General features: G+C 37.1%; 2 protein-coding genes across 6 annotated transcripts in view; one reads left to right on the top strand and one right to left on the bottom strand.

Moving 5' to 3' along the window:
- Window positions 1-6471, bottom strand: part of znf710a (zinc finger protein 710a) — a 28235-nt gene extending 21764 nt beyond the window's left edge. Inside the window, exons 1-2 of one of the 2 annotated variants that reach the window (XM_044355829.1) lie at window positions 6398-6471; window positions 4294-4383 (exon numbers count right to left, since the gene is read on the bottom strand). In XM_044355829.1, coding sequence (XP_044211764.1) covers window positions 4294-4335 — 42 coding nt within the window. In that variant the 5' untranslated portion in view covers window positions 4336-4383; window positions 6398-6471. Of the gene's footprint in view, window positions 1-4293; window positions 4384-6225; window positions 6329-6397 lie in introns of those variants that run through there. The other variant, XM_044355830.1, reaches the window with a different exon arrangement.
- The window catches only part of sema4ba (sema domain, immunoglobulin domain (Ig), transmembrane domain (TM) and short cytoplasmic domain, (semaphorin) 4Ba), an 80379-nt gene continuing 59488 nt past the window's right edge, over window positions 6001-26891 (top strand). For all 4 annotated transcript variants that reach the window (XM_044355823.1, XM_044355825.1, XM_044355824.1 and 1 more), the window contains exon 1: window positions 6001-6159. The gene's annotated coding sequence lies outside the window, so the exon portion shown is untranslated. The remainder of the gene's footprint in view (window positions 6160-26891) is intronic.

The raw sequence follows: 26891 nt of genomic DNA, 5'->3' as shown, positions 1-26891 counted from the left end.
GTATTTCCAGATTTCCCAAAGACTCTTCTAACCATCTGGATGAAAAAAGCTAAGTTGCTCTATGGTTTCTGAACCAAAACAAAGATGGCAGCCTGCCAGCCAACTGGATAGGAAACAGAGTCGCAAATTGGGAAAGAGGTTAAAAATCTTTTTCATTGTGCAGTGGACAAAATATTTATTTCTTGCAGATGGTTAGAATATTATGAAAATACCACCAGAACAGCAGTACGTATTGTTATACAATCTTCTGGGTTTTTCGAACATCATTGGTAAATCATCTTTTAGAGAAACTGATGGTTACTTCTGTGACCTGAATGTATGCTAATGCATGAGAGTCACAAACTGAGGAGACTGATTGGGGAACCAAAGAGCAGGAGAGGAAGCAATTGGAGAAGTAAACGCAGACTGTGGAGCTGGAGGTGAGGTGGTGTTGCAGCTCTTTGATAGACCTAAGATATATTGGGGTTTTTTGGGAGTGTAGGAGAGTTTTGTATGCACAACACAAAATTAATCTGATGAACTACAAGCTGAAGAGGAAAGAAAGGAAAATGGGGCACCTTTTGGTATGACAGCCCCTTGCTGGCAGAGGAATGAAACTTATTAGAACTGTCTTTTGCAGTGTATCCACTACTCTTTCTCCCTGTATGCTTCCCAACTGAACTGTCTGAATAAATAAAAATACTCAACATAAGTGCTCATCCTGCTTAAAAAATTAAAAACACCACATAAAGTCATATTTTTGAGCTCTTAAAATTGTGAATAAAGAACATATTCTGATGTTTGATGTCTTAAATTGTTTTGAGGTTTTTATTCTAAGCATTAACTGACATCTGAAATCATTTGGATTAGACCCTCAGCCTTCCCCAAAACAGGGTACAAAAGTACTTGGATTATGCATGAGCCACCACCAGACTCTTATTTGCTTTTCAAACAATTTAGCATCTCACCATATTTCTACAAGAACTTGGTTTTGACTCTACATTAAATTACTGTGTCATAGTCATTAAATCATTATCACATCAATCAAATCTTAATCACTGGCTGCTGGTACAGAGCCTTTTTTTATCAAATCTATCTGGCAGTAGGAATTTGTTTTCTTATGTCCAGAGAGAATCCTGGGCATGTTTCATAAACTATCTCTTACTATATGTAATGTCAGACTGTTGACAAATTTTTGTAATTTAACTCCCTCCTCTAAAGCCTGTTATTCATCACAATGCATAGTGTGTCCAATATTTGTGTACTCAATGATAACATTTGCTAATACAAAATGGTGGCTTTACAGACATTCTATCATTAGTGTCAAATGTAGTATAGTTCTGGAGATATTGGCTGAGCTTTAAAAAAGATTAAGTAATAATAGTAAACAAGTCCACAGATAATGTAATACATGGTTGTCAATGTAATTCATCTTTCAGATTTCATTTCACTTTCACATTTTGTTGTGTCAACTTTACTGCATTAGACTCGCTAAATAATAAGGGGAAATTGTTAGTATATTAGTGTTAAAATCACATTTAAAAAGGAAAACCTCCAAAGGTAAAGTCATGCATGCATAATGATGCCATATACTGTATACTATATTATGGTGTTTCTTAAATATCATATTACAATATGTTTCAGGTGGTTCCACAGCCTAAAATTAACCCCTAACTGGGCAGCTACAATTTAAAAAGGGCTATCTATAAATATAGTCCCATGCCAACCAATCATGAGCTCATTCACATAATTAGCACTCTGCCAGTCAGTGTTGTTTATGGACTGTGTCTGAAATCACACTATTGTCTACATCATAAATGCTCAATAGTGTATCCTATAGTGAGCAGTAAATTGAGATTTCAGACACTGTTGAATCTCCATCATTTTGCACCTCACTGATAGTAGTGTTGTATGATGGTAATTTAGACATCTATCAAATGTGAAGAGTTGCATTGAAGGATTTTAGCAGTGTGCATGCTGTGGATACTACATTTCTCATTCTATAGCATTTTTTCACTGCAGATATTTTGACTTGTCATAGTAGGAAAAGCACAGATGTTACTTATAACATTAACGATGGCTCTGTTACCATGACAGTGTTACAATGAACCAGCATACACAACACCAAGACCTGAAACTGACGCAGCTAAATGGAATTCAACTACTGTTAATTGTTATTTACACCTGTGCTTTTTCTACTATGACATGTCAAATGTATTTCGAGAGAAAAGCCTATTGTGGGAATGTTTAAGGGAACTATATAGTGCATATATTTTACATTTAGAATTTTGACTCTCAAATAAAAGAGGGTGCAGTAATTGTGGAGCAAGTTAGGTACTGTAGCTTGGCTGGCTAAAGCTACCCTGGGGCATACATTTTTTTTATTTTAACATTTAATTATGATGCAAATACATACACCTATAAATTCACCAAATCACACCATTTAGTTGTGACAGAATTTGAGTGCATTTTCTACCTGACAAAACATTTGCAAGGCTTTAATGTTTTAAAACGTGTGTTGTTTACATCAGCTTACAACTTACTGGATTTATTTCTCATTGCTACCTATTTTGGTGCAGTATCGGCATCATCTGTTACCTCCCTGTGCAGTCAAAATGTGTACAGTATTACATCACATGTTCATTGCGTGCAGGTACTTTACTTTGTGCGCTTGGTGGTACAACATAAGATACAAAAAATACAGGCCAATACCCCCAGTTAAGGGTTCATTTTAAGCTGAAGAACAACCTTAAACATATCCTAAAATGATATAAAACCCCTCCAAGATCTCTCATAAAGCACTCTAAGACCGGATATTGAACTGTGTGGCAAATTTCCAGCATACTGGATTCAGTAATAAATCTCACTTATATAATATACCTATTGGTCTAATTTATCTGACTCAAAATGAATGAAGATTAATTGAATGCTTCAATCCAAGTGTGTACATTTATAATAGAAACATGTCACATATTTTAGTGTATATTTAACAAATCCTAGTCAAAATGTGATTACTAAATGCCATGTTTTTTGGTTCTTTTGGTCTGATTAAAAACTTTTAGCTAAATTTGTCTCTTTTGCTCATAGTTTCCCATACAAAATTAAGATTGTTTAATTTTTTACACGTAGTAATTTAAATTTATTGTATAGCCTACTTTACCTTGTAAGGGTTTTTAACTCTCAATTGATTAACTATAAATTGCACAACCAGATCTTGATGATTTCTCATCTAAAACCATAATTAGATCAACATTTTTCTGCTGTTGCCTCTAAGGAAAAAGAAAATGAGTTCATTTATGGGGTTCCAGTCTCAGTCTTGACCTGCTAACTCTGCCTGCACTTCTGCAGGTTTGCTTTATGACTTTCTGCTCTGACAATAGCTCCAGACACCTAGTTATTATGTATATAAAAGAGGGCAATATTACCATAGGTTCACAGGGTTTTACAAAAGCATTGTGTCAGAAGTGAGCAAAATGTGGACTTACATGTAAACATAAAAATTAACATAGAAAGTAATCAGTAAATTTTGATAAGTACTACACACAGAGATATTTACATTTCGTTCTTATTAAATATCTCTAAATCTTATGATAGTGACAATAAATATAGTGGAAGCTACATTTAGCTAAAATGTACAGTATATGCTAGGCCATTTAAAGTGCAGCAATGTTTTTTTTTTTGCTTTTCATAAAATCTCTTGATTACAGACATTTAATCACTTGCTCGACCTCTTATTGATTTACATTTCATTGGTCATTTAGCATGTTATGTTGTAGATGACCTCCTGTAATACTCTGCTTAGCCAGTGCTCCCTCAGAGAGGTGCTGTTCCCCTAGGATTCACACAAAGAGAAAAAGGAAAAAACGTTTCTACTATTGGTTGAACATGACAGGGCTGCCAACTCTCACCCACTGAGTGTGAGATACACCAAAATGGCTTAGATCCCCCAATCTTGCTCTGTGCCTCTTGTTCATGCAGAGAATTGCAAAATATAGGGGTCTGCAGTATTTTATCTGAAATATATATATATATATAACTATGTTTCCCAAAAATGGAAACACCCAGCTCAGTCTTGTCCAGTTAACTACCACTAAATATACACTTGTCACCTTCACAAATGAGCGAGCAAATATTTAAATGAACACTTTCTTTGTTATTTTGGCAACATTTTCTCATGAATAACTTACTCTGTGACACTGCAATGGATATAATTGGTGATCAAATAAACCTACAGAGAAATAACATTGATAATAAATTGATTGTTAATAAATACATTAATTATTCTGTGGCCCACAAAGAACTATTGAAACACACCTCTTCAAAGCTTGGCACGTTGTACATTATTCCTGTTTTCATGAGGGTTGTGTGCTTCTTTAGCCATTTCCAATAAGGTGTTGTCAATCCCTGTAAAGTAATGATGAAGGGAGGTGGGAGATTAGTTCTTTGAAGGTCTGGAGAGATGCTTCCCCCTCAAGATAAAACATACAGGCTCTAAAATTATTATTTGTGGCCCAACTGAAAACACATTTGTTGTATGGGACTCTGCAGTTATGATAGGCCTAAAAGGGATTTTAAGAGCTGTACAATACTTTTATCTAGTGAGTTACAAAATGATTTGATTTGGCAAGAATAAGGATGCTTACCCTGTACATTGTGTGTGTTTTAGAGGAGTAGCTTGTTGAAATTCAATACACCTCTCTGCTCATTCTGCTTTTTTTAAATTAGTAATTCTACCTTCCTTGAACTTGTGCTCAGGCTATGTATCAAAGGACTCTGAATTAAAGAATAAAAAAAATCTACATCAAGCAACAGTACAAAGAATATATTCATGACCCAGTATTTTATTTTGATATCTCCTGTAGGTTATAGAGATGACAGTATTTTGTACCAATTCAATTTATAAAACAAATATTAATTTTAAACAGATGTATGTAAATGTTTGTGCTCGTGTTCTCGGACTCCCAATGTTTTCAGCTGACTGAAAACTCTGAAACTCTGACTAAATTACTGCATTATAAAGACTTGAATTCTATTTAATTACCACAAGGTCTAAACATAAAAAGCTTATCATCGACAACTGTCGATTATTTTTCAGCAGCATCACCTTGATTTATGACTAAGTGATACATTACCCCCCCTATAGATTTTTTACAATTTCAATCTTCATTGCTGGTACAGTTAAAATATTACTTAAATGGTTGAAGTAAACATTATTCTCTCTGCTACGATGGCTGTAGAATTGAGGACAGAAGAAAGATAATTTGATCTCAGCCTTAGTCTTAGGTGCCGATGTGAACATGTGTTTTCAAAAATATTCCAGTAGATGGCACTGGTGCTTTGTTTTATCAAAATGCACTTGGCTGACTGGATGTTAAGGACCTTAAAGATTAGACTGCAGCATTGATAACAGCATAAATAACTTCTCCCCCCAAACCCATGATGAGATGAACAGGAAAGAATGACTTCTAGATGTCCTGGTATATAGATAGATAGATAGATAGATAGATAGATAGATAGATAGATAGATAGATGAAGATAATTTCCTTTCTAATATGTTGGTTTTCCAGCTAGTGTGAAGCTGGTTTCTATTAGAGACAGAGACAGGCAGACTACATTTGATGGAGGGATGTCATCATCTTCCTGTACATTCATGGACCACTGATAGGCCTTCAGTCAGTAATTACCTGGTTTTGTTGAGAGGTGCAGGGTGTGTGGCCTCACATAATGTTAAGATATCTAGTTAGGTGTTTGAGGGTCAGAAAATATCTCCAACATGTAAATTAAGCTTGGTGCTTGTTTAACCACAATGTAATTTAGCTGTGAAGTTAGCTAACCTAAGCTGAGTATGGAAAGTAAAGTAACCAGTAAAGTAAGTAAGTACTTTTTCTGTCTAGTTATTAGTAAAGTAATAAAGGTTAAATACGTTTTCAATGGGTATTATGTATTGAGTAACTAATTACATTTAAGTAATTTGCCCAACACAAATACATTTTCAGGTAGGGTCACAATGACTGAAGACACAAGTCACTTCCGGCTGCCATCTTTGTTTTAGTGAAGAAACGGAAAATGTTTTTCTAAAAAAAAAAATATGTCTGCCCTGTAGTTAGCTGACGGATATTTTCCCGTTGGAGAAGAATCAGCGAGAAACCTGAAAATGTCTTCAGAAGTGACAAACGACCGGTAAGTGACAAACGACCTCCAAATGTTTAAAATTATGGCTTTGTGTTAAGAAAAATAGATGCTTACTGTTTAGCAAAGTTAGCTTAGCTTTTCGACTCCTTTGTTACGTTACTCATGGAAATTTCTCAAACGTAAGAAACGATGAGGTACAAACTACCACCCTGTCAGCTTACTGGTAGACAGATATGTTAGCTAAAGTGTGGTTACAAAGGGAGATGCCAATGTAGTGCTAACTTACTTCATATTTGATAATGAATTGTCATGTTGACACCTACGGCGTTTTTTTTTCTGTTTGACAATAGTAAATTAACGGTTAACCAGTGATGGAAGAACTATTTACTTACGTAACGTTACAGTGATTTAAATTATTTTAAAAAAATTAAAATGCTCCATTACAAGCAAAAATCCTGCATGAAAAATACCAACTTAAGTAAAAGTAACAGTTACATGAGTATTAGAAGTGAAATGTTCTTAAAGTGTCAAAAAAGTAAAATGTCTCCTGTGACTAATATAGCTATATATACATGACATTATTAGATTGTTAATACTAATCCATCAAGCGAGGGGTTGGCAGCTCCAAATGGTCACCAGATAAATCTGATGGGTTGTGAGATGATTAATGGGAGAGAATAGAAGAAAAAATAAATTTCTGATATTGAAATGAAACCAGGTGAGAAGTTTAGAGGGAGAAATCACTATTTGGTTGAGCTGTTAACAACACATAGACATCTAAAATGTGACCCCGACTACACACTGCTTTTTGTAAGACTTCAAAAGCCAAAAAGATTGGAAGCCACTGATTTCAGGTTTAACAATGTGTTGTATTTTAAAAGCCTCTTCATCTGAAAAGTAACTAAAGCTGTCAAATAAATGTAGTGGAGTTGAAAGCACAGTAGTGGAGTGGATGTATAAAATGGCCTAAAAATACTCAAATACATAAAAGGGAAATACTCAAGTAAAATACAAGTATCTCAAAAATTGTACTTAAGTACAGTACTTGAGTAAATGTATTAGTTACTTTCCACCACTGTGTTGAACGATAGCAATGTTACATTTTCCATACCATTAAGTTACTGTATCTCTGTCAAGGTTAGGTCAGGTGAATAGATACTTGAATCAGTTATCCTCTGTCTCCTGCTGGTAAGTGATTGGATGCCATATTATTGAGAAATAGAGAGATATGCTTTTTTTTGTTTTTGCGGGGGGCGTTCTACCTATTTTTACTATTTCAATTTATTTCCAGGCCTGAACCCTTCCAGTATTCCAGTACTATTAAGGAAAATTGGCGCCAATACGTAATCCTGTGAATTTTAGTTATATAGGCCTACTTAACAGAAGACATTTTGACATGTCACAGAAGGAAAAGCCCAGGCGTAAATAATAAAATAAATGGTGGATGAATCCCATTTCACTGCTTCAGTTTCAAGGTCCTGGTATCCTGTATGCTGGCTCTGTCACACTGTCATGACTTACTGGGACACTTGAATAGAACTTATACATCATCACTGTTATTAGTAACACCTGCACTTTAACTACAATGACAAGTCAAAATATCTGCTGTATAAAATGGCCTATTCCTAAAGGTCCACTTTTCCAGTTTTTGCTTCAGGTCAAATCTTGCAGTTTTGTTCAAAAAGGCATCAAAAGGGTTTTGAAATGATAACTCCATCTCCATCACAATATCATTTCCCTGGAAAAGATTATTTTTCACAATTTATGTTAAAATGATCTGGCAGTATTTTCCCAGTGAAATGACTTTCCTTTGCTACTCCTCATATGCCAACCCTAAGCAGTTTACTACTGAGCTAGCCAAGAGATGAAATGGTATGAAAATTTCATATCATGACCATAGTGAGCAAAATTATCACGGTTATCAGTATTATCGCGGTTTTGTCAAAATGTGCTGAAAATGTTCAAAAAGCACTGATGCACATACTGAAATAATAAGTTTTATATTGAAAACCACAAATAAAATTAGCAGAACTATGCACTTTTTGTTTGCATAAACATGAAAATAATAACATAGCCAATACCTTATGTGAACATCTGAAAACCATATCCAATGTGCATTAACATGAGGTAACTGCACTTTGCACTGCAGCAAACAGGAATGCCTGTCTCGTCTACTGTGTCCTATTGTATTCCTATTCTCATTAAGCTGTCGCAACACACAGGAATTTCTCAGCTGCATTCAGACTGAAAACAGTCCTGTGTAAAACAATACATGGGGCTGTGTTGGTGTGGGTGTTTTGTTAAGTGCTGGTGAGACAATGACAGCAAGTCCGGTTGGAACAGATTATTGCTTTTAAAGGATGATCAGAAAAACACAGTGGTTTGTAATAATAACAGACTGGATTTTGCAACTCTGTAAAGTTATCATGCTGCAACCCTATTTACTAGCAGGCGAAACATGTCTGTGTCCTTGGACGTCCAAAAAAAGTATGAATGGAACCGCTTGCACGTCCATAAACCCGCAGCTTCCACTAAGGGCAAAGGCTGAAAAAACTCCAGAGCACTATCAATGCCTTTTGCAATGTTTTCATTGACACAAAACAAATTCACGTTGCGTGCTGCGCCTATGTCTCAGAGACTGTTGCTAACTTTGGTCGATGCTTGACAGTATTCACCATGTGTTTTTCAAAGCGCGGTAATCAAACATGGTTTTAATGATAATTAAAATTTGAAAACGGTAATACTGTTGGGAATTTTACCATGGCTTATTGTGAAACTGGTAATCGTTTCATCCCTAAGCTAGCCTGATAACACACTGCCATTTAATATAGCTGCTCATTCAAGATGTGGAGCCGTACAGCCTGTAATAAATGCAAAACTTTCTCTCAAGATATAATATTTTCAACTCAAGTAGATGTGTTTTTGCCATGATTTGCACCTTGAAGGCAATTGGGTCATTCTGTGCCAACACACCCAGAATTCAGAACTTTTCCCAGTTCATGTCATGGATTTTCTCAAAAAAATTAATGTTAGAAACTTCTATTAAATTCATGGGACCTTGCAAAAACATATAGCTACACTCCATATACTTTTTTAGTTTAGTTCAGCCCTTGGAGCTAAATGTCATCATTTTTGCGATTCTTTGTATGTGTATTCTAAACCTCACCGATTGCTTATTTTTCACCGGATTGGGTTAAATTTGTACTGAACATCCAAGAAACCCTAAGGATAATTTGCAATGAGTATTCATGTAAATAGTTGTTGCTGAATGTTTTACAGTAATCAAATTAATAAAAAACCTAAATAATTTTTTACCTTAACAAAGAATGTTTGATTTTCAAAAATTAATATCTCCACTAGTTTTTACTTTCTTGTGACCAAGTTTTGATTCTGTGTAGTATTAATATAGTTCTATCACATAGAAGTTATTTGTTCCTGCATTAAAAAAATTAGTGCCACAGATCTTGCTAAATATAGCTTCAGAGCTGAATAATCCAATTTTTAAGTGTTACCATTAATTGCAGATAAATAAAAAATTTAAAGATGTTTTATTATTCCTTCATTATTTAATATTTTTTTGAAAATAGCTAATTTTTCGTACTTTTCACTGGCTATAATATTAGCTACATTCTGTGTGATACGTGTTGAGTCTGTTTTTCATTGGGTTCAGGAAATTTGCAAGTTACAGCTTGTAATGACTTGGTTTGTTGTATACTAGATGTCATCTTGTTTCGTGTGTCTGGACAAATATTAATCTATTCACATTTTTAAACTTTTCTGAATTATTATATATTATAATTTCTGACATCATCAACTAGTAGCATTAGAAAACAAGAAAGCAAGTCTGGGCTAATCCCACCGGGATTAGGTTTAGGCGGATTATTGCCAAATGGATTGCAACATACCCAGAAGTATATAAAAGAATGCAATCATAATTCATTTCATCATTAAATAGTTTGATGCGATAGTTAGATCATGGAGCCCTGCTCTATTAGAGAAAGCCTAGAAGAAGAAGTCAACTGTCACAAGACAGCCTACACTAATGGAAAAGTTGATCTTTCAAGTTTGGCTGAGTTTGTAAACAGACAAGGAACTATTGAAGTTGAGAAATGGATGTTCTTGATAGATGATGCCACAGTTTGTTTGCATCACCTTTTAGTGAAATGTAGCTTTCTTCAGAAACAGTGTCATGATCCCTTCAACTTGCATTTCAACAGCAAACGGAGTAGGAGTAGATCATATATACAGAAAAAGCAAGGGAGCTTACAACACGCTCAGGAAGGTCTATCAAGCCTGGGCAGACGTACTGTCCCCTGTGTGTGATAAAGATACACATCAGTGTGTATAATCAGCAACTATTTACAACTTTCTACTACATCAGTGCATCATTTTCAATGGGAAGCTCTTTTGTACTTGCAAGAAATATATCCAAATTTTTCTTAAGTGTACTACTTTTCAGATGATGCTGCATAACAGTTCAAAAATTTTAAGAATTTCAGTAATCTTGTACACCAGTCACCATCACCAGTAGGACTTTGGCTTCACAGATGAGTGGCACTTCTTTGCCACCAGCCACAGCAAGAATGTCTGTAATGGCAATGGGGGTACCATAAAACGAGAAGCAGGAAAAGCTAGTCTCCAGGCTGTTTGATTGGGGATGTATGATGGGAAGTGGTGGCTTGGATCTGTCATGGAAACATCTGATGATGATGATGATGATGATGATGAAGAAATCCTGGTCAATTTCTTGCATCTATATGGGCCAGCGAATCCTTCCACTGGCCTGCAAAACAGGACACAGGTTGGGTACCCCTTCAGGAAGTGATGTACATCACTGATCCCCCAACTACAAGAAATGGAAGACAATACTGCCTGTCTAAGAGTGATAAAGGAAAAGTGGACCATCACAATTTCATGTTTCTCCTCTTAAAATGCAAGAAATGCTCTTCTACAGAAAATTATTAAATGATGAAGTAATACAACATCTGTAATTTATCTGCAATGAATATTAACACTTTCCCATAAAAAAAATGTTTCAAGGAAATTAAAATAATCCTTCTTGGGAAAATATACAATCAAATTATCTTAAGAAGTATGTTATTCAGCTCCGAGTTTTAGTTTTTCAGCTTTTTACTTTTAGTTTCAAGGAAATTAAAATAATCCTTCCTGGGAAAATATACAGTCAAAATATCTTAAGAAGTGTGTTTTTCAGCTCAGCTATTTAGCAAGATCTGTGGCACTAAATTTTTTATGCAGGACCAAATAACTTCTATGTGATAGAACTATATTAATACTACACAGAATCAATTTGGTTGCAAGAAAGTGAAAACTAGTGGAGATATTTTTGAAAGTTAAAGATTCTTTGTTAGGGTGATTTATTTTTGTTAATTTGATTACTGTAAAACATTCAGTCACAACTATTTATATGAATACATGTTGCAAATTATCCTCACCAGTGTTTCCCCTGAGCAAAACTCTGGTTTTGCTCAGATTTCTCTGTTCTCTGTTACTTTATTTAGCGTCATCAAGTTAGGCTAACTCATTGTTGCTAACATTTTTTCGCTAACCCCCTTCACTTTTCCAGCAGTTGGGGAAACAACAGATGAGAATTTTCTTGGTGTTGAGAAGCTGCAGCATTTATTAACTGAAACACTGTAGCCTGCTTACTTACTACACTTACTGCTAACCTTTTTCTCTGCTCTGCTCACATTCACCGTCACTTTTCTGCTGCTCACTCTCTCTCTCTCTCTCTCTCTCAACCACTCACTCGCTACGCACACACATTACGCGCTGCCCTATTCCTTAAAAGGTGCTATGCTACCAGGAGTTTCCCAGGCAGCGACACAGAGGTTAAGTCACGTTTTGGAACAGCACTGCAAAGAGCCCCCACTATGCTATTGATTTCTGAATGAATGGATATTATTTTTGGCATTAAAAATATATATTTTTTTGGCCTTGTGGGGGTTCTTGTTGGCCTGGTGGCCCACCAGGCCTGTACAATTATAGGGGAAACACTGCTTAGGGTTTCTTGGATGTTCAGTACAAATTTCAAGCCAATCCAGTGAAAAATAAGCAATTGGTGAGGCTTAGAATACACAGAACAGAATCGCAAAAATGTAAAAAAGTATTTGGAGTAGAGCTATAGGATTTTGCAAGGTCCCATGAATTAAACAGAAGTTTTCACATGATTTTTTTTCAAGAAACTCCATGACATCATCACAACTGGGAGGTCCTAGGTGAGTTGGTATGGAATGACCCCCATTGTATCGCTTCTAAAATTAGCTTTGTGTTCTTTCTGAGCACACCTTAACACTTGCCACATATCTCCTCCTCTACACATGCCAGCTGCTTCTTTTCACAGCCAAATGTGTTTGTTGGAACGCACATCCAAGCTGGAGTCACGGCTGCTTGAAATTGCACCCGCCTGGTCTTTGTGGTGGTGAGCAAATGCTGTACCCCTGTAACGCCTGTTTCTGCGCCAACCTTGCTGTGTTTACTGAACTTACCAAGCCAGTGTCACTTTGTTCAAAGACTGTTAGCTAATGATTGCACACTTGTCTTTCTGTGTTTCGGGACAGTAGTAATATGGTTGTACTGCTCATCTGCAAGACAGTATTGAGGGCATTGAGGATTTCATACACCCTCTAAGCTCCAATGTGTGTGTGAGTGTTACAGTTTAGCTGCATGCCCTCCTTCCTACTTTTATCTTAATAAGCTAATTAAATGATGGTAAGTGGTGCAGTCAGTTGGTCTTATTACTACAAACTAATACATCAGATTTGGTATGTAATTAACTTTAACAGCCTCATAGACCTTTTAATTACACAACAGTTGAGAATTGATATATTGAGATGGAATCAAAAAACGGCCATATTATTCCCATTATTAATTAATCTATTGATTTTGATTAGTATTAGTATAGTATTAGAGTAATTGATTAAGTAATTTTTAACAGTACTGAGAAATGCCCCTCAGCAGTTCCCAGAGCCCAAAGAAATGGGCAGTGTGCTTTTTTTTTTTTTTTTTGGCAAACAGATGCAGAATCCTGCTAGCCTTTATTTAATTTACAATGACATGAAGCAGAGAAAAGCAGCACAGCCACTCACTGGGACCATCTATGTCTGAAAGAAAACATCCAAGTTGCCGTCAGATGTGTGTTCAGGAGGCCACTAGGGGGAACCCAATCCATCATCATATGGCGTAACTCACTGCAGTCTACTTTGAGGTGTGGGTGCAGCATAAGATGGTAAGACTGCATCTTGCAGGGGTGGACAGAATAAAAGCAACAGCCGAACAATTCAATGTAATCTAATTCAATAGCTGTGCGATGAATACTACCTTTCTGAGGCCTGATTTTTAAATTGTAGTTAAAGATTTGATCACACAGGCAATGTTTAAGGTCTGTGGTAATTTTTCCAATAATCGTGTCCCCCTGGGGATAAAATATAAGACATACATTACTTTAAAATAATGCAATCCCATCTAACACAAACTATGGCCTCAGTAATTTCCTTAGAGGGGAATCAGTTCCTCTCTGACACAGTATTGATCAAAATTTGATTCTTTTTTTTTTTATTGTTCAGATGTTGCTAAAGGTTGCATTTATGTCAATCATTAATAACACCAGGCAAAAGCAGGATGTGGATGTTACATTTGAAAGTGGATGATTGTGTGAATGATTTTGCTGTCTTTATTTGTAATGTTTCACAGTACATATTAGTGTCTAATCTCATTATAAAAATACAAATTTAATGTCATTCGGGCCTGTTTGAGCAGCCCAATAAGTGTTTTTTTTCCTCTAAATGATTTAAAGTATTTTTGTGTGTTAGTATTCAGTACTCCAATCATATTTCAGGTAATCTGTTACTCTCTCTCATTTCTTGACTTCAGCCTTGAAACGTTTTAATCATTTAGTCCAGACAACAGGGGTGAAGAATTCAAATTTTCGTTAGCTGCATCTACAAATTCAGAGAGGCATAGATAACCTCTGTGTGCTTTTCATGATTGATGTGTTTAGGGAGGCTTTGGTATACATGAGACACTACTGAGATTGACATTGAACAGATGAGGCCGGAGAAAAGTAGAAAATTCATTGGTCTCTCTGCTCTCAAGATGCAGCGCTGCATGAAAGTGTAACACTAACCTTGACAGAAAACTATTGGACAAATGAAAACAGCCAACATTTTGTGCTACTGCTTGAAAATGTATCATTAAGGAGAAGAAAAAGATGAAATACTTACAAGCTGCAGAGCTGTTTTTGTAAGAGAGTAAGGCTGGTGTGGACCATGCCCCTTTAGGCTGGTAGTGCTCACAACAGGGCTGTCAGGGGATTGTATTACCCTGCATGATGTCATGGCCTCAAGCACCCAGCTGTACAGGTGCAGACCTGTCCTGGCCGGGACTTTGTTGTTGATTTAATTCTTTTGTTCTCAGAGGAGCTAATGCCTTAAAGCTTAATGCAATATTTACGATCATAGTGTCAGGGACTTTTTTTGAACTACACACATGGGGGCAATGAGCTAATAAACTGGAAAAAAAAACTGGAAAAACTGGAAAATAAGTTGTTAATACAAGCGGAGTTAGGCCATGTCCACACTAAGTTTGAAAATGCACGTTTTCCTCACTGTTTTGGCCTTTCATCTATCTGCATTTTTTCAAACAATATTTAGAGTGGATAAATCTGAAAATGCTAGTCTTGCATTTTAGTAAGGAGGTGCAAAATTAAGATTTAACAAAACAATAATCACTCAGATACAGTGGATATAGTCCTACGTAAACACTGAGGAGGTAGTTATAACAACACCATGAAGTCCAAAACTGGATGATGTTACAATGCTTCTTGTCTAACCTTGTGTTATAATGCAATGAGCAATGTGAGTAATACATGATTGTATTCTGTGAAAATAGTCTATTGCTGTGTTGTCTCCCTGTTGACTCGGTTGGATGGACCATTGTTTCAGCCAGCAGAATGATGGACAGTTTTAGGGGGGAAAAACTGGCTGACTGTTGGTGCTATAAATACCCAACTGGGTTTGAGCTTGGTTCATTACTTACACTGTATGTTACAGTGGTGGTTACAGTACATGTCAGTTGGATTTTGCAGTATTCAAGAAAATGACACAGTGTGGGAGCACCTCCTTGCTTAGCTTACATGTCACAGCTTTTAGGTCTCACAAATTCAGATTTTTTGATTTAATTAAATTTGACCAAAGGATAAGGCTGGCAATATTCTGTATTTTTCTTACTCCCGACAAATCCCATGAATAGACCAAAAACAACACTGAACTGACCAACAGATATTACCTGTGAAGCCAAAGCCTGATGTAACTTATTCCTCAGGGCAGAAGACCTCAATTATTGTCCAAAAACACATAAATGAGCCACACTGTGCAAACTGGATGACATTTTCCTTCATTACCATGAACACTGGCACTATAGTTTTATTTTGAATCAATCAACCATCCTGCTGCTGTAAATACTCATAGAGCAGCTGAAAATAGTCCTCAATAAATGCACCATTTACTCCTGTTGTTTGCTAAAAACTACAGTGCCCAGCTGTTTTAGGAAATTCCTGAGGCTTTTTAAAAATTGAAACAATACATTTGTGGCCTATTTTAAAAGATTAACATCTGTAGTTGGAATGAATGGGCTTGGATCTGAGTGCCACAGACAGGGTAGCAAAGTCGGAAAGTATTTAGAAATGTACTAACACGTTGTTGGTTTTGGTCTTTTCATGGGATTTGCTGGTAAAGCATATAATGGCACCAGTCACATCATGTAAACTTTACACTGTGAATATTGTATTGCTTTTTTTTAAATCACCTTTTATGTCACAATCTCAATTTTAAATCTCACTATTTCAAATTGACTGTGATGTTGTCCTGATTGATTTACTTCTTTAATTGATTTGTTAGGTCATGCTCTTTATCTGAGCTGAAGTTGATCAAGCATCGGAAATCACCTTTATTACAGTACATTACTTTCTTGGTCCTTGACAGTAGATTTGATTTATTTGTTTGTATTTGGCATTCACTCATGTCTTTTAACTCTCTTTGCTTTTAAACATGAGACTAGATTTATCATTTCAGGCTTCGACTTGATTTTTGTGGTGACCGGCCAAGTAACAGACACTGAGCTTTTGTCTGTACCCTTCCGATTTAATCTAGCACCTGTTTGCTATGCAAAGCCTCAAGAAGGGCTCTTTGATATAGGGGTGTGTGTATGTGTGTGCATGTGTGTGAGTCTGATCCTATCAATTATATGCACTCACTAATCCATACTCCAAGGGTGGTCGTGAGTCCTTGATTTTACGTATTTATTTCCTAAGATAGTATAGAATAGCTTTATGGATAATTCCAAACTGGATCACACTAATCTGTTCCAGATTAGCCTATTTGCTAATCAGACCATGACTTGAAAAGAATAAATAATAAATCATAGACTTAAAATTAAGACTTTGGCTGACAACATTAAACAAATCTTGTAGCTATCTTTTCACAATGAAATGTTGAAAAAATGATAATTCTATTAATGCTTTTTCTATCTTATCCACATATTGAAATCATTCACAATATTTTGAAACTCTCAAATGACAACACAGACAATAAGAAATACCTTGTCTGTACAGGTCAAGGAGTAATTGATTCAGTTCAAATTCATACCGTGTGTTCTGCAGGTGTTCTTTAGGTATTTGTCTGTCTGTTGAGTTATCTACTGTAGTTCAAGCCCCGAAGAACAGTGTTGCAGGCTGTGCAGCTATAGTAGCAACAGTTGCAATTACTCAGCCTGTTTGTGATGACAGTCATTGCAAAAGATGGCTATAAGGCAAATTATAACATTTACTAAGCATCACACATTGAAAGCCAACAAGAGCAATTCATTACGACTGTTTCATGCCACTTGTGTGTGGGCAGTCGGCTGTCTCTGCCAGAGAAAGACACTATGGTGAGTATGATATGGGTCCAAAAATGCAGGAACCTGAAGAACACTTTTGGCATATCTGCCTGGAGAGCAACTTTTATTGAAATGAAGGGGTGCCATCCTGGAGCACCAGAGCAGTTTTAGCAGTACATTCGTGATCTAATTAACTAGCCAGTCTTGTTAAAATCCTCCAAAATAATGAGAGGGAGTTTGGTTGTAGTGGCTTCATATTGAGTCTGTGGTCAGCCAGGTGCATCACATGGCTCACACAGACTTCAGGACATTAACACCAACATGAATTAAGGAGAAAACCCACTATGGTAAATAAAATTGTTTACAATTAATAAAGAGTTAGGGCAACACATTTTCTTAAACATTGTAACATCAGTGCAGCATCCTTTGAGAATGTATTCTCGTAAATACCATGTTTTCTGAAATGTCATGTTATTGGAAATATGTTTTTCATATTGTTGATTTGTTTTCTGAAATGCTGTCATGTGTACACTATTTAAATAAGCTATTTAAACACAGATTTATAGGACTCTTGATTTGAAGCAGCGGAGGTGGTTTTCTTCAGATGCAGCAACTGCTCATCTGATTGACAACCTGGCTCTGGACAAACCAGAAATGCAAACATAAAGGTAGCAGCCAGATGAGAGATAAGTCATCAGGGATGACTGCTCACATGAGCATGGGCTGATAACTAAAACTGCTTTTATATAACTTATTTAACATTTTTTACATTTAAACATGAACAGTTTAGAAATCGCAAGATCTGGCCAACAGTGACAGGCACACAGTACCCAGGAAATTTTAAGGGGAAGAACAGCCGGATTTTGTGGTTTATTCTTATTTCCTTTACATCCCTGCTTTTAAATCTTCATTTTGATTTACATGTCAAGGGCAGTGTTGGTTACACTTTGTGTTACTTAATGGACCACAAAAAGACAGGCAGGTCTGGGAACTTCAAAGATGTGGTTGAAATTTTTTGGGCTCAACATTTGTACAAGGCAAGCACTTAACCTGTATCAGGACATATTTCTACTCCCTTTTCTTTGGCCAGTTTGAGTGTGCCTGAAATCTGGTCAAACAGAAACTATTTTGTTTGATCTGAATACAGCCCTGTAAGTGGATATGTGTTGTATCCAAAATCCACAACCAGAGACTAAAGGCAAATATCTCCAAGTGTCTTGTACTTTGGTTGTACTTTGTACTCTGATTCTGACTGAAACTCCTTCACAAGGCCCCTTCAGGCTACAGATAGTCAATAGGCTTAGGTGCTATGTGTGATGTTGTGCTGCAGGCCTAATTCTTGTCTTTGATAAGCTATTCAGTTACCCCAGAACATATCAGTTTCAGTTTTTGTCATGTGTAAATCCTTCGTAAAATCCCTGTTTTCTTTTTGTAGTCATTGTTATTCATCCAGTATTTTTAAAGTTGTTATGGCCCCTTGCTATGGTAGAAAAAGTGTAATGAAATTAAGACACAAGGATGATATTTTGTTTTCTCAGGGAAATATCAGATCAGTCTTTTGACTTTCTATAGTAGCCTAAGGACACAAGAAGAAAGGGCCATTTGATTGAATACACGTTACACAGCAACACACAGTGTTAAGTACTTTGATATTTGAGTTTTGACACAGGTCCTCTGAACATTTGTTCCACCTGTGTGTGACACATCATATGAGACTGCTGCCACAAGTTAAACCATGACATGACTGTTCACAAGGTCGCGAGTCTTGTGACAGCAGTTCCTTACACATTACTGGTTAATCATTAAATTATACAGGATTACAAAAATCAAAACCACATTACATAATTACCAGATGAAGTTCTGTTTCACTTTCAGTTCTCTCTGCACTTGCTCTCTCTTGCGCTCTGTCTCTCTTTTACTCTATCTTTAGATGAGTCAAGTAGTAGGTTAAATGTCTTTTTAAATGTCTATAACATTCAATTTAAAGGTGCAGTCTGCATCTAGTGGAATGGACTTGGTAGAAATAGAATATAATATTCTTAAGTATGTTTTAATTAGTGTATAATCCCTTGAAAATAAGAATCGTTGTGTTTTCGTTACCTTAGAATGAGCCCTTTATATCTACATATTTATATCTTCCACGGAGGCCATCATGTTGCACCGCCATGTTTCTACAGTAGCCCAGAATGGACAAACCAAACACTGGCTCCAGAGAGGGCCACTCGCTTTTTTTGCGAGTGTCGTGGTCACCATAGATTCTCCTACATGCTTGGAAGTGGAGGGGGAGGGGAGGGCTATTCAATTGGTTGCAATCTGCAGCGTCTCTGTTAGATGCCACTAAATCCTACACACTGGATCTTTAATTAGGCTACTCAACTGAAAAGCTGAGCTTTCTTTAAATTGTAATTACAGGTTACCTTGCAGTATATATAATTCAGTGATGATATTTCTAAAGACGAAGATGTTTTCATTCATATCTTCTTGGTTAATTTGTGGAATGATAGTTTCATAAACATTTTAGCTTTAAAGTAGGATTCTTCTATGCTGTGCTGTAAATATTGTGTATTATTTACATCGTGTCATGGATGATCCTAAAAGTTTGAAATTTGTTTGGAAGCTTCCTTATGTGGTTACTTTGATTTTATCATAGTTATTATTGTTCCACTGTTATACCCAGGAACAAAAATGCTCAAACACCTGTTCTTTATTTATGGACTCAAAGAAAACAGACCATACCCGTAGCTGTTGAAGCTGCAAGAAGCAGATTTGGCTTTATGGCTGTCTCAGCTTTTCTTTTAAAGGCAACAGAGTTGTCATTATAACCCCTATCATATCATGCAGCTGGATCTGTGCATGGCCTTTTGTAGTACAGTGAATGCACTTTGTGGAGGTTTTTCAGCTTGACTGACACTTCAGTGATAGATGTGGTATCATCAAAGCTTTGCCAGTAACTCATACTTCACCATCTTCTCACATGACAAGTTGTCAAGTTGTACCTGAGATTACAAAACAAATTAGCGAGATGGGGCACGTAACAATGTGTGGACATGGCAATATAGTACTCCCATTTATGATGTAATATTAGAAATACTGTATGTTGCAGAATTGTTTCCAGTCTTTGAGTCTTTGCAGTGACTTTGTACCCATTTTAGGGAAACAATGATAGACTGATTCACCATGGACAGGGTTCAGAATTGGATAGTGGATCAGACTGAAACTAGAATACTTCCTCCACACGTACAATGAATGTGTTACTTACAGTATATCCAGATTGTTTTCTACCATTGCATACTCTTTGAAATAAAATCAAGGCTTTAGTTTTTTAAATTGATTTTCCAAATTTTTAATATTCAAAATGAATACTGAAAAAATGTGTTTTTTGAAAAGTAAAACCAATCATAATGAGCCCTAGTTTTAATGCATACAATTCTTAAAATCCTGATCGTACCTTTGTGACGCCTATAATGATCAGGTATTGTGTGATAGAGGTGTTGAGTCAACTGGATGGACACTGTAGTTTGTGGTGTGTTGGACTGTGTTACATTGAAAGGTATAAGTAATATTTGGTTAGGTTCCACCACTTATAGACGTGGATTATTTTTAACCTTGAGAAAGGAGAACTGGTTTATGAATAGGGGTAAGTGTGCGTGCATGGATCTGTAATTGCGCTATAGCGCGGCAACATCTGTGGGCCTGTAGGACTGAGTGTGAGAGGTGCTAAAATTATTTAAAAAAAGGAACCCCCTGAAATCATCTCTGCAGGCTGTTGACAGACGTCAGAACTAATCCTAGCAGGTTGAGTCCTGTGTTGTCAAAATATATATATTCAAAGGATTCATCATAGGGTGATTTTAGCAACACCAGAGGCAATATACATAGGAGGTGCTAATATCACAAGGGCCCTCTGCAACAGATGGTCAGAAACTACACTGACCAGGCTAGATCACAGCATGCACCAGGTCTTTCTCTGTCTCTGTGTCAAATACTGTAGCGTTCATCTGATGAGCTGTTTTCAATCTCCTAGGCACTGGGCTATTTCTAGCTTGATATGTTACAGTTTGTATTGTACATGCTTGCACCCAAGATGTCTTGCAGGCATGACATGACTTATATGTGATGACATGACTACAGCTGGACTTATTTGATATATAGTAACCCTCTGTGTCGTACACCTCCGTTGTTGTCAAAAGCGTGTCAGTGAACCACACTGTTGTAGTGGGTGACATGTTCCTTCACCCCGAAGGCAATGGTTGCAGTAGTTTGTTTGACGGTTGTTTGTTGACAATAAGAAAAGTATAGAAAAATGCCAGCCTTATCCTTTAACTTGTGTCTTCTCTTAGTGATACTGTTGCTAATGTATTTCTGTGTTTTTCTACTGGATGCTAACGAGCTTGCTTTTCCTCTCTGTAACCTCTCAGCTGTGTTCCAGGACTATGAACTGCCCCATTTGTCGCAAATGTTTTGTCTGAGAGAGAGTACTTCTATTTTAAAAAGCACTGAGAGGTCAGACTAAGGCCATGCAGTGCTTTTTGCAGCTCAGTCTAGGTATAAATGCGAAGGAAAAGGTACAGCATTTCCCTTCTCTGTCTATTTCCTGTAGCCACACATCAGTGAATAGAACAGTATGTTAGCATGGCTGAACAGACCTGACATTGTTTTTGTTTAATCTGGGATTCAGGTGCGTCTTATTTCTGCTGAGTCAGTAATTGTGATTAATTGGTCACTCAGTTAAGAACTAAAAACAGTGTTTGCTCTCTTAAGCCATAATGTAGGGCTTCCTGACTTAGACCTGGGTATACAGAGTGCCGGTCGTCATGGCAATGTTAATGCCCTTGGCAAGTTCACGCAGTGCACTTTACAGCTGACAGGAATTGTAAATCTAACACTTTGGAAATCAGTTCTGGAAGAATAAATGTTCATATAGCATGTAGACATTGTGATCATGAAGAACTGTTCACTATATAAATAAAGCTTGCTTACTTGATTTACTGACATTCATCAAGTACAGATAAGCTTTTGAATCTCGCTGTTGCTGAACTGAGGTAAAGACATCGCTCTAAAACGTACTTGAGCACTGAGCATTTCCTTATAGCAAAGTCCTTTTTCTCCTCCAGTCATGTTAATGCAAAACAGAGAGTGAATTGAGTCTGTAAAGAGGAACAATTGAAAATATCTCAAAATATTTGTCCACCACCTTCTGAAATCACTTTTGCATGGCAGTTCTATTTGTTGCTGCACACAAATTGATCTTGGAGCTTGGCAGAGCCAGATACTGATGCTACATTGATGATGATGATACACCGGGTTAACACCATTGATATTCCAGCACATTGTTTATGCAGTGCACATGTCCTCCCATCCTGTGTCGTGTGCCAAAAAATCTGTCCACTCGACTACAGAGTCATCAATTCTGTTCAACACACATCAACCTTCAAAGTTCTCTGCAGATGGTTACGTGATTCTTTATTAATTAGAATGGCAGGATCAATGTCAAACACCAGTCAGACAGCATGCAAAAGCCCATTCATTTGTGGGTTAGGGCTGACCTCAGAGAGCTAGCGCTGGCAAACTTTGAAACTGTTGAAACTGTCTTCTGGCCTCAGCATGACCCAGAAATGAATCTTGGAAACTGTGTTTGACAACTTCCTCTTGTAGCAATTGGTCTGTTTAGTATTGATCAGGTATCCAAGCTAGCCTAGAAGGTTATTATATTGTATTTCCTCATGGGATAAAACAAGAATGACTTGTTCAAGGTGGTGGCAATAATAAGAGGATGTTGTCCACACATGGTTTGACTTGTCCGCCACGGACAGACAGACCTGTGTAATTGGAGCCTCTGTAGTTATTCATTCCACAGCGATTGCCTCTCTGAAACTTATTACTCTGAAAATTATTCTGAGTTGACAAGAGTTTGGCTAACTGGGGGATTGTTTGTTTGGGCTAGGATCCAAAACCATTACCATCAATTTTATGGGTATTGAAATACATTGTGAAACACACAAAGTTATGTTTTATTGACACCAAATTAAATGAAAAAAGAGTAAAATTACTATAGAAAATTTTGTTCTGCAGCCTCTTCAACTTTGACCATTTGACCATGACCAAATTTGATACGCACATCTGTAGAGAAATGAAGAATTTCACCCTCACTGACTGATGTGAACTTAGCTCTTGAAGATTCATGTGCCTTGTCAACCATGTTATGGTTAAAAATAAAAAAAAACAGTCTTTAATAATTATGTAATTCCTCAGCCCTTAGTCACTGACACAGTATTCTCTCCTTGTTTCCTGTCATCTAGAGGTCTTGGCTACTGCTCATACTCGTGGGGATTTAAATAGTAGTTGCGGTTCGATGCTGTCCATGGTATTGCCTGAGAATGTAAGCAGTTGTCACATATCTTTGCACTTTGAGGCAAAGCCACGCGACCCAGCAGAAGGCAGACATCCTCTGATCTGGTCTGTTTCTGGGCTGAGCTAAGTTTAGCGGCCTGCAGAGAGGAGTGACCTGAGAGGATTTCTGGGTGAGGCACAGAAATGGAGGCCTCAACTGGTGTATTGGCTGAGCCCTGCATGCTCCGGTCAGCGTATTATTAGGCCTGGCATGGGACTAAAGTTTGCACACACTGCATAATTCAACTAAGTGTCTGGCTTAACTTCAGTAAACTGAGGACTACTGTTTGTTTCTATGTGCCCTTTAAACAGTGAGTCAACAGAGTCAAACTTCAGGAATGTGGAAAAATAATGGGAGAAGTTGTTGGACAATTTTCCAAAAGCTCACAAAATAATATGTATATATTTTTTTTAATTTTTAGCTTTTTCTTTTTTTTTAGGTTGTTATTGTTTGGTAATAGAGTTCTCTATTTATATCATGTGATTTCCAGCTCATGAATGTGTTATGGGAGTAGGGCCTACTTTCTAAATCTGTTATTCAGATCCAAATTATTTACTATGAAGGTCCACAAACTAAATGTGGATGGAGGGCCATGGGCCAAAAATAAATGTTGATGTTATGTGAAAGTACATAACATTAAAATGTATTATATTTTATAGAAAATTAACATTCTAAGTCTAAAATAAAATTTCAAAATAATAAAAACACTACTCTGCCTTATGGTAACTTTATTCATTTGGAGAGATGATTGTCAAAAACATAAATGCTTCTTTTTGGGAGCATAAACATATTTAAAAGGAAAGACACCTTTCTGACAGAAAGTGCATGCAGCTCAAGATGCTTTAGAAAATTAAGTTGAAAACAGCTGTGTTATCCACCTTTGTCATCAAGAGTGGGAATTTGACTTCAGTTTGAAAAATTCACAAAAATATAAAGTTAAACATCATAGTGACAACACTGAATAACAAATCAGTAAGCCTATTGGATATTAAGTTTACATTGAGCAATGTTAAGTCACACATCATCACAAAATGCTCCCATATTATGGACCTTGTATGACATTCTTCAGTGCCTTTTACAGTCATTCATCACTCGCAATATCGGTGGGAGACATGAAGCTTGTCTTTGTTTTTCAAAAGTCTTTCAACATTAGGCTCCAGCTGACTTACTGACAGAGTGAGAATGTCATGGTGGTGAGAGTCAGTGAGTTTCTCAGCTTACACTTGTTTAGATTCATCAGACTGAAAGCCTGCTCACAAAGTTAGGTTCTTCCAAAGAGGGACAGTGTTACCTGTGCGTGTTTGCAGATCTTCACATACCTGTCTGCTGGAACACATCTGTAGAAGTCCAGTAAGGGAAGAGCTCTGAATTTGTTTTAGAGATGTTAACGGTTAACCATAACCGCCGAGAATATCTTTTAAACTGTTATGCATGTTGGTCTAAAGGTTATTTTTCATACTAGGGTTGGGTACTGAACTTGTTACTTCACGTTATTCACATTAGTTCAATTGGTGCCAAATTTCGGTACTTTCCAGGACTGAGATTGAGCACAGCCCCGAAATAAGTTTTAAAAACACATTTACCGACTGAAGCGTCTCACATTCAGGCTCCAACACTGACAGGAGCACCAACTTACAGATTCAAAGAGATGTGACGGATCCATTTTACCAACCTGTATGGCGGTTAGCTGCTAGTTACCATGGCTAGCATCATTATTATATATTATATTGTGCAACATTAGTATAGCCGTGCCGTGCTGTGTGTAGCCCATTACTGCATAAAAGTTAGGTGTAGCTGTGGTGTCTCCAGTTTAACAGCACCATACTGGGCAGGTGACAGGTGTGTTTACAATGTTTGTGTGCTCTAAAAGACTTCACGGTGCAGATTATAAAGTTACACAGCTGACGGACTGTTAGCCTAGCATGCTAATCCCATGGTCTATCTGTAATAACAATTGAGGTGTTACTTTGTTGTTAGACCATCACCATCACCCAGTTGGTGTGCCGACTGACCGATATGCTGCCAATCAGTGTGGTAGAAGGCGAGGGATTGAAAAAGCTAGTTCGGTACCTCAAGCCTGAGTATGTTATGCCATCGAGACCTACTGTGACTTGGAAACACTTTGAGGTGAAGAGGGATGAACTAAAAGTCAAACTAACCAGCGCAGACAAGCTAGCTCTGACCACTGACTGCTGGACAGCTCACACAAACGAAAGCTACATCACAACTTTTCTTAAAAATTAACTGGTTAGTTACCGGTTTATGGGTGGTGGTCTATTGAAAGCAAAGTTAACTGAAACTGACATCCCTAGTTGTGAATCAGACTGGAATTCAATTCGTTCCATTTGAAGCACCTCACTGACTGTGTTCCACATTAACAGCAAAGGGCTGAGCAAATAGCTCAAAGACTGTTGCATTGTCTCTTCAAAGCGTCTGTCAAACTACAGCACAAGATTGTTGAGAATATATATTTGGGTGCATTCTCTTCATCAAGCCTATCTCTCTTAGACTGAGGAAATGGGCCAAATATCCTGAATGTGGAGACGAGAAAAAGAGAAGAACAGTGTAAGAATTATGGGCATAAAAAACATAAGCATGCAAAAGCTGAGGGAGTAAATTAAACTATGGTAATTTATTATAGATAATAAAATACTTAATAAAATACTTGAAGCTTGATTAACAAAAATACAAAAGGCCCCACAATTAGATGCATACTAAGTACAATTAATAATATTTATACTTAATAATTACTTCACGTTATATTATTTTTTGTGATCATTTGAATGTTATAAGTACGCCTGCTGAGAGACGTCTGCTGAGCAGTAGTAGTTTCTGCTTGAAGGCTCTGATGTGATCAAACAGTTAGCTTATTATCTAGTCCTTCCCTTGGAGCTGAAGATTCAAAACATTGAGCAGCTCTTTGACGTCCAGCAGAAAAGCCAGGTCGACAATACATCGCTTATCCGTGGGCACTTGAATGTTACCTTCCTTTCTTGCTTGAAACACCCTGTTCTCATCACGCAGCTCAAAAAAATGACTTTCCCTCAGCTCAGCCATCTCATCTCCTGGTGGTACAGCACATCACCATACTGTGCATCCATCTCATCCAGCAGAGCCTTGAACTGACGGTGAGAAAGCGCCTTGGAACATGTATCGTTGACAACAGAGACAACATCATGCATCACATTCTTAGGCCCGACTGATTTGGCACACAGCTGTTCTTGGTGTAAAATACACTGGTATTTTAAAACTTTTCCTCCCACATTGATGGACTTTCTCTGACACCAGCGTAGCAAGATTTCTTCTCTCCCATTGCCGGGGCTCCATCAGTTGTAATGCCAGTCAGATTCGCCCACTTCAGATTGTTCTTTTCCAGAACTCTTATTCACTGCCAAAAAAATATCCACTCCTTTTGTCGTACCTGAAAGTGTCTCGATACTAGCCAGCTCCTGCGAGACTTCAAAATGTTCACCGACTCCACGCAAAAACACCAACA

The sequence above is a fragment of the Thunnus albacares genome, chromosome 7 (genome assembly GCF_914725855.1).
Source record: "Thunnus albacares chromosome 7, fThuAlb1.1, whole genome shotgun sequence".
NCBI lineage: Eukaryota > Metazoa > Chordata > Actinopteri > Scombriformes > Scombridae > Thunnus > Thunnus albacares.
The sequence above is the reverse complement of the archived record's forward strand: the minus strand, read 5'-3'. Positions and strand labels throughout refer to the sequence as shown.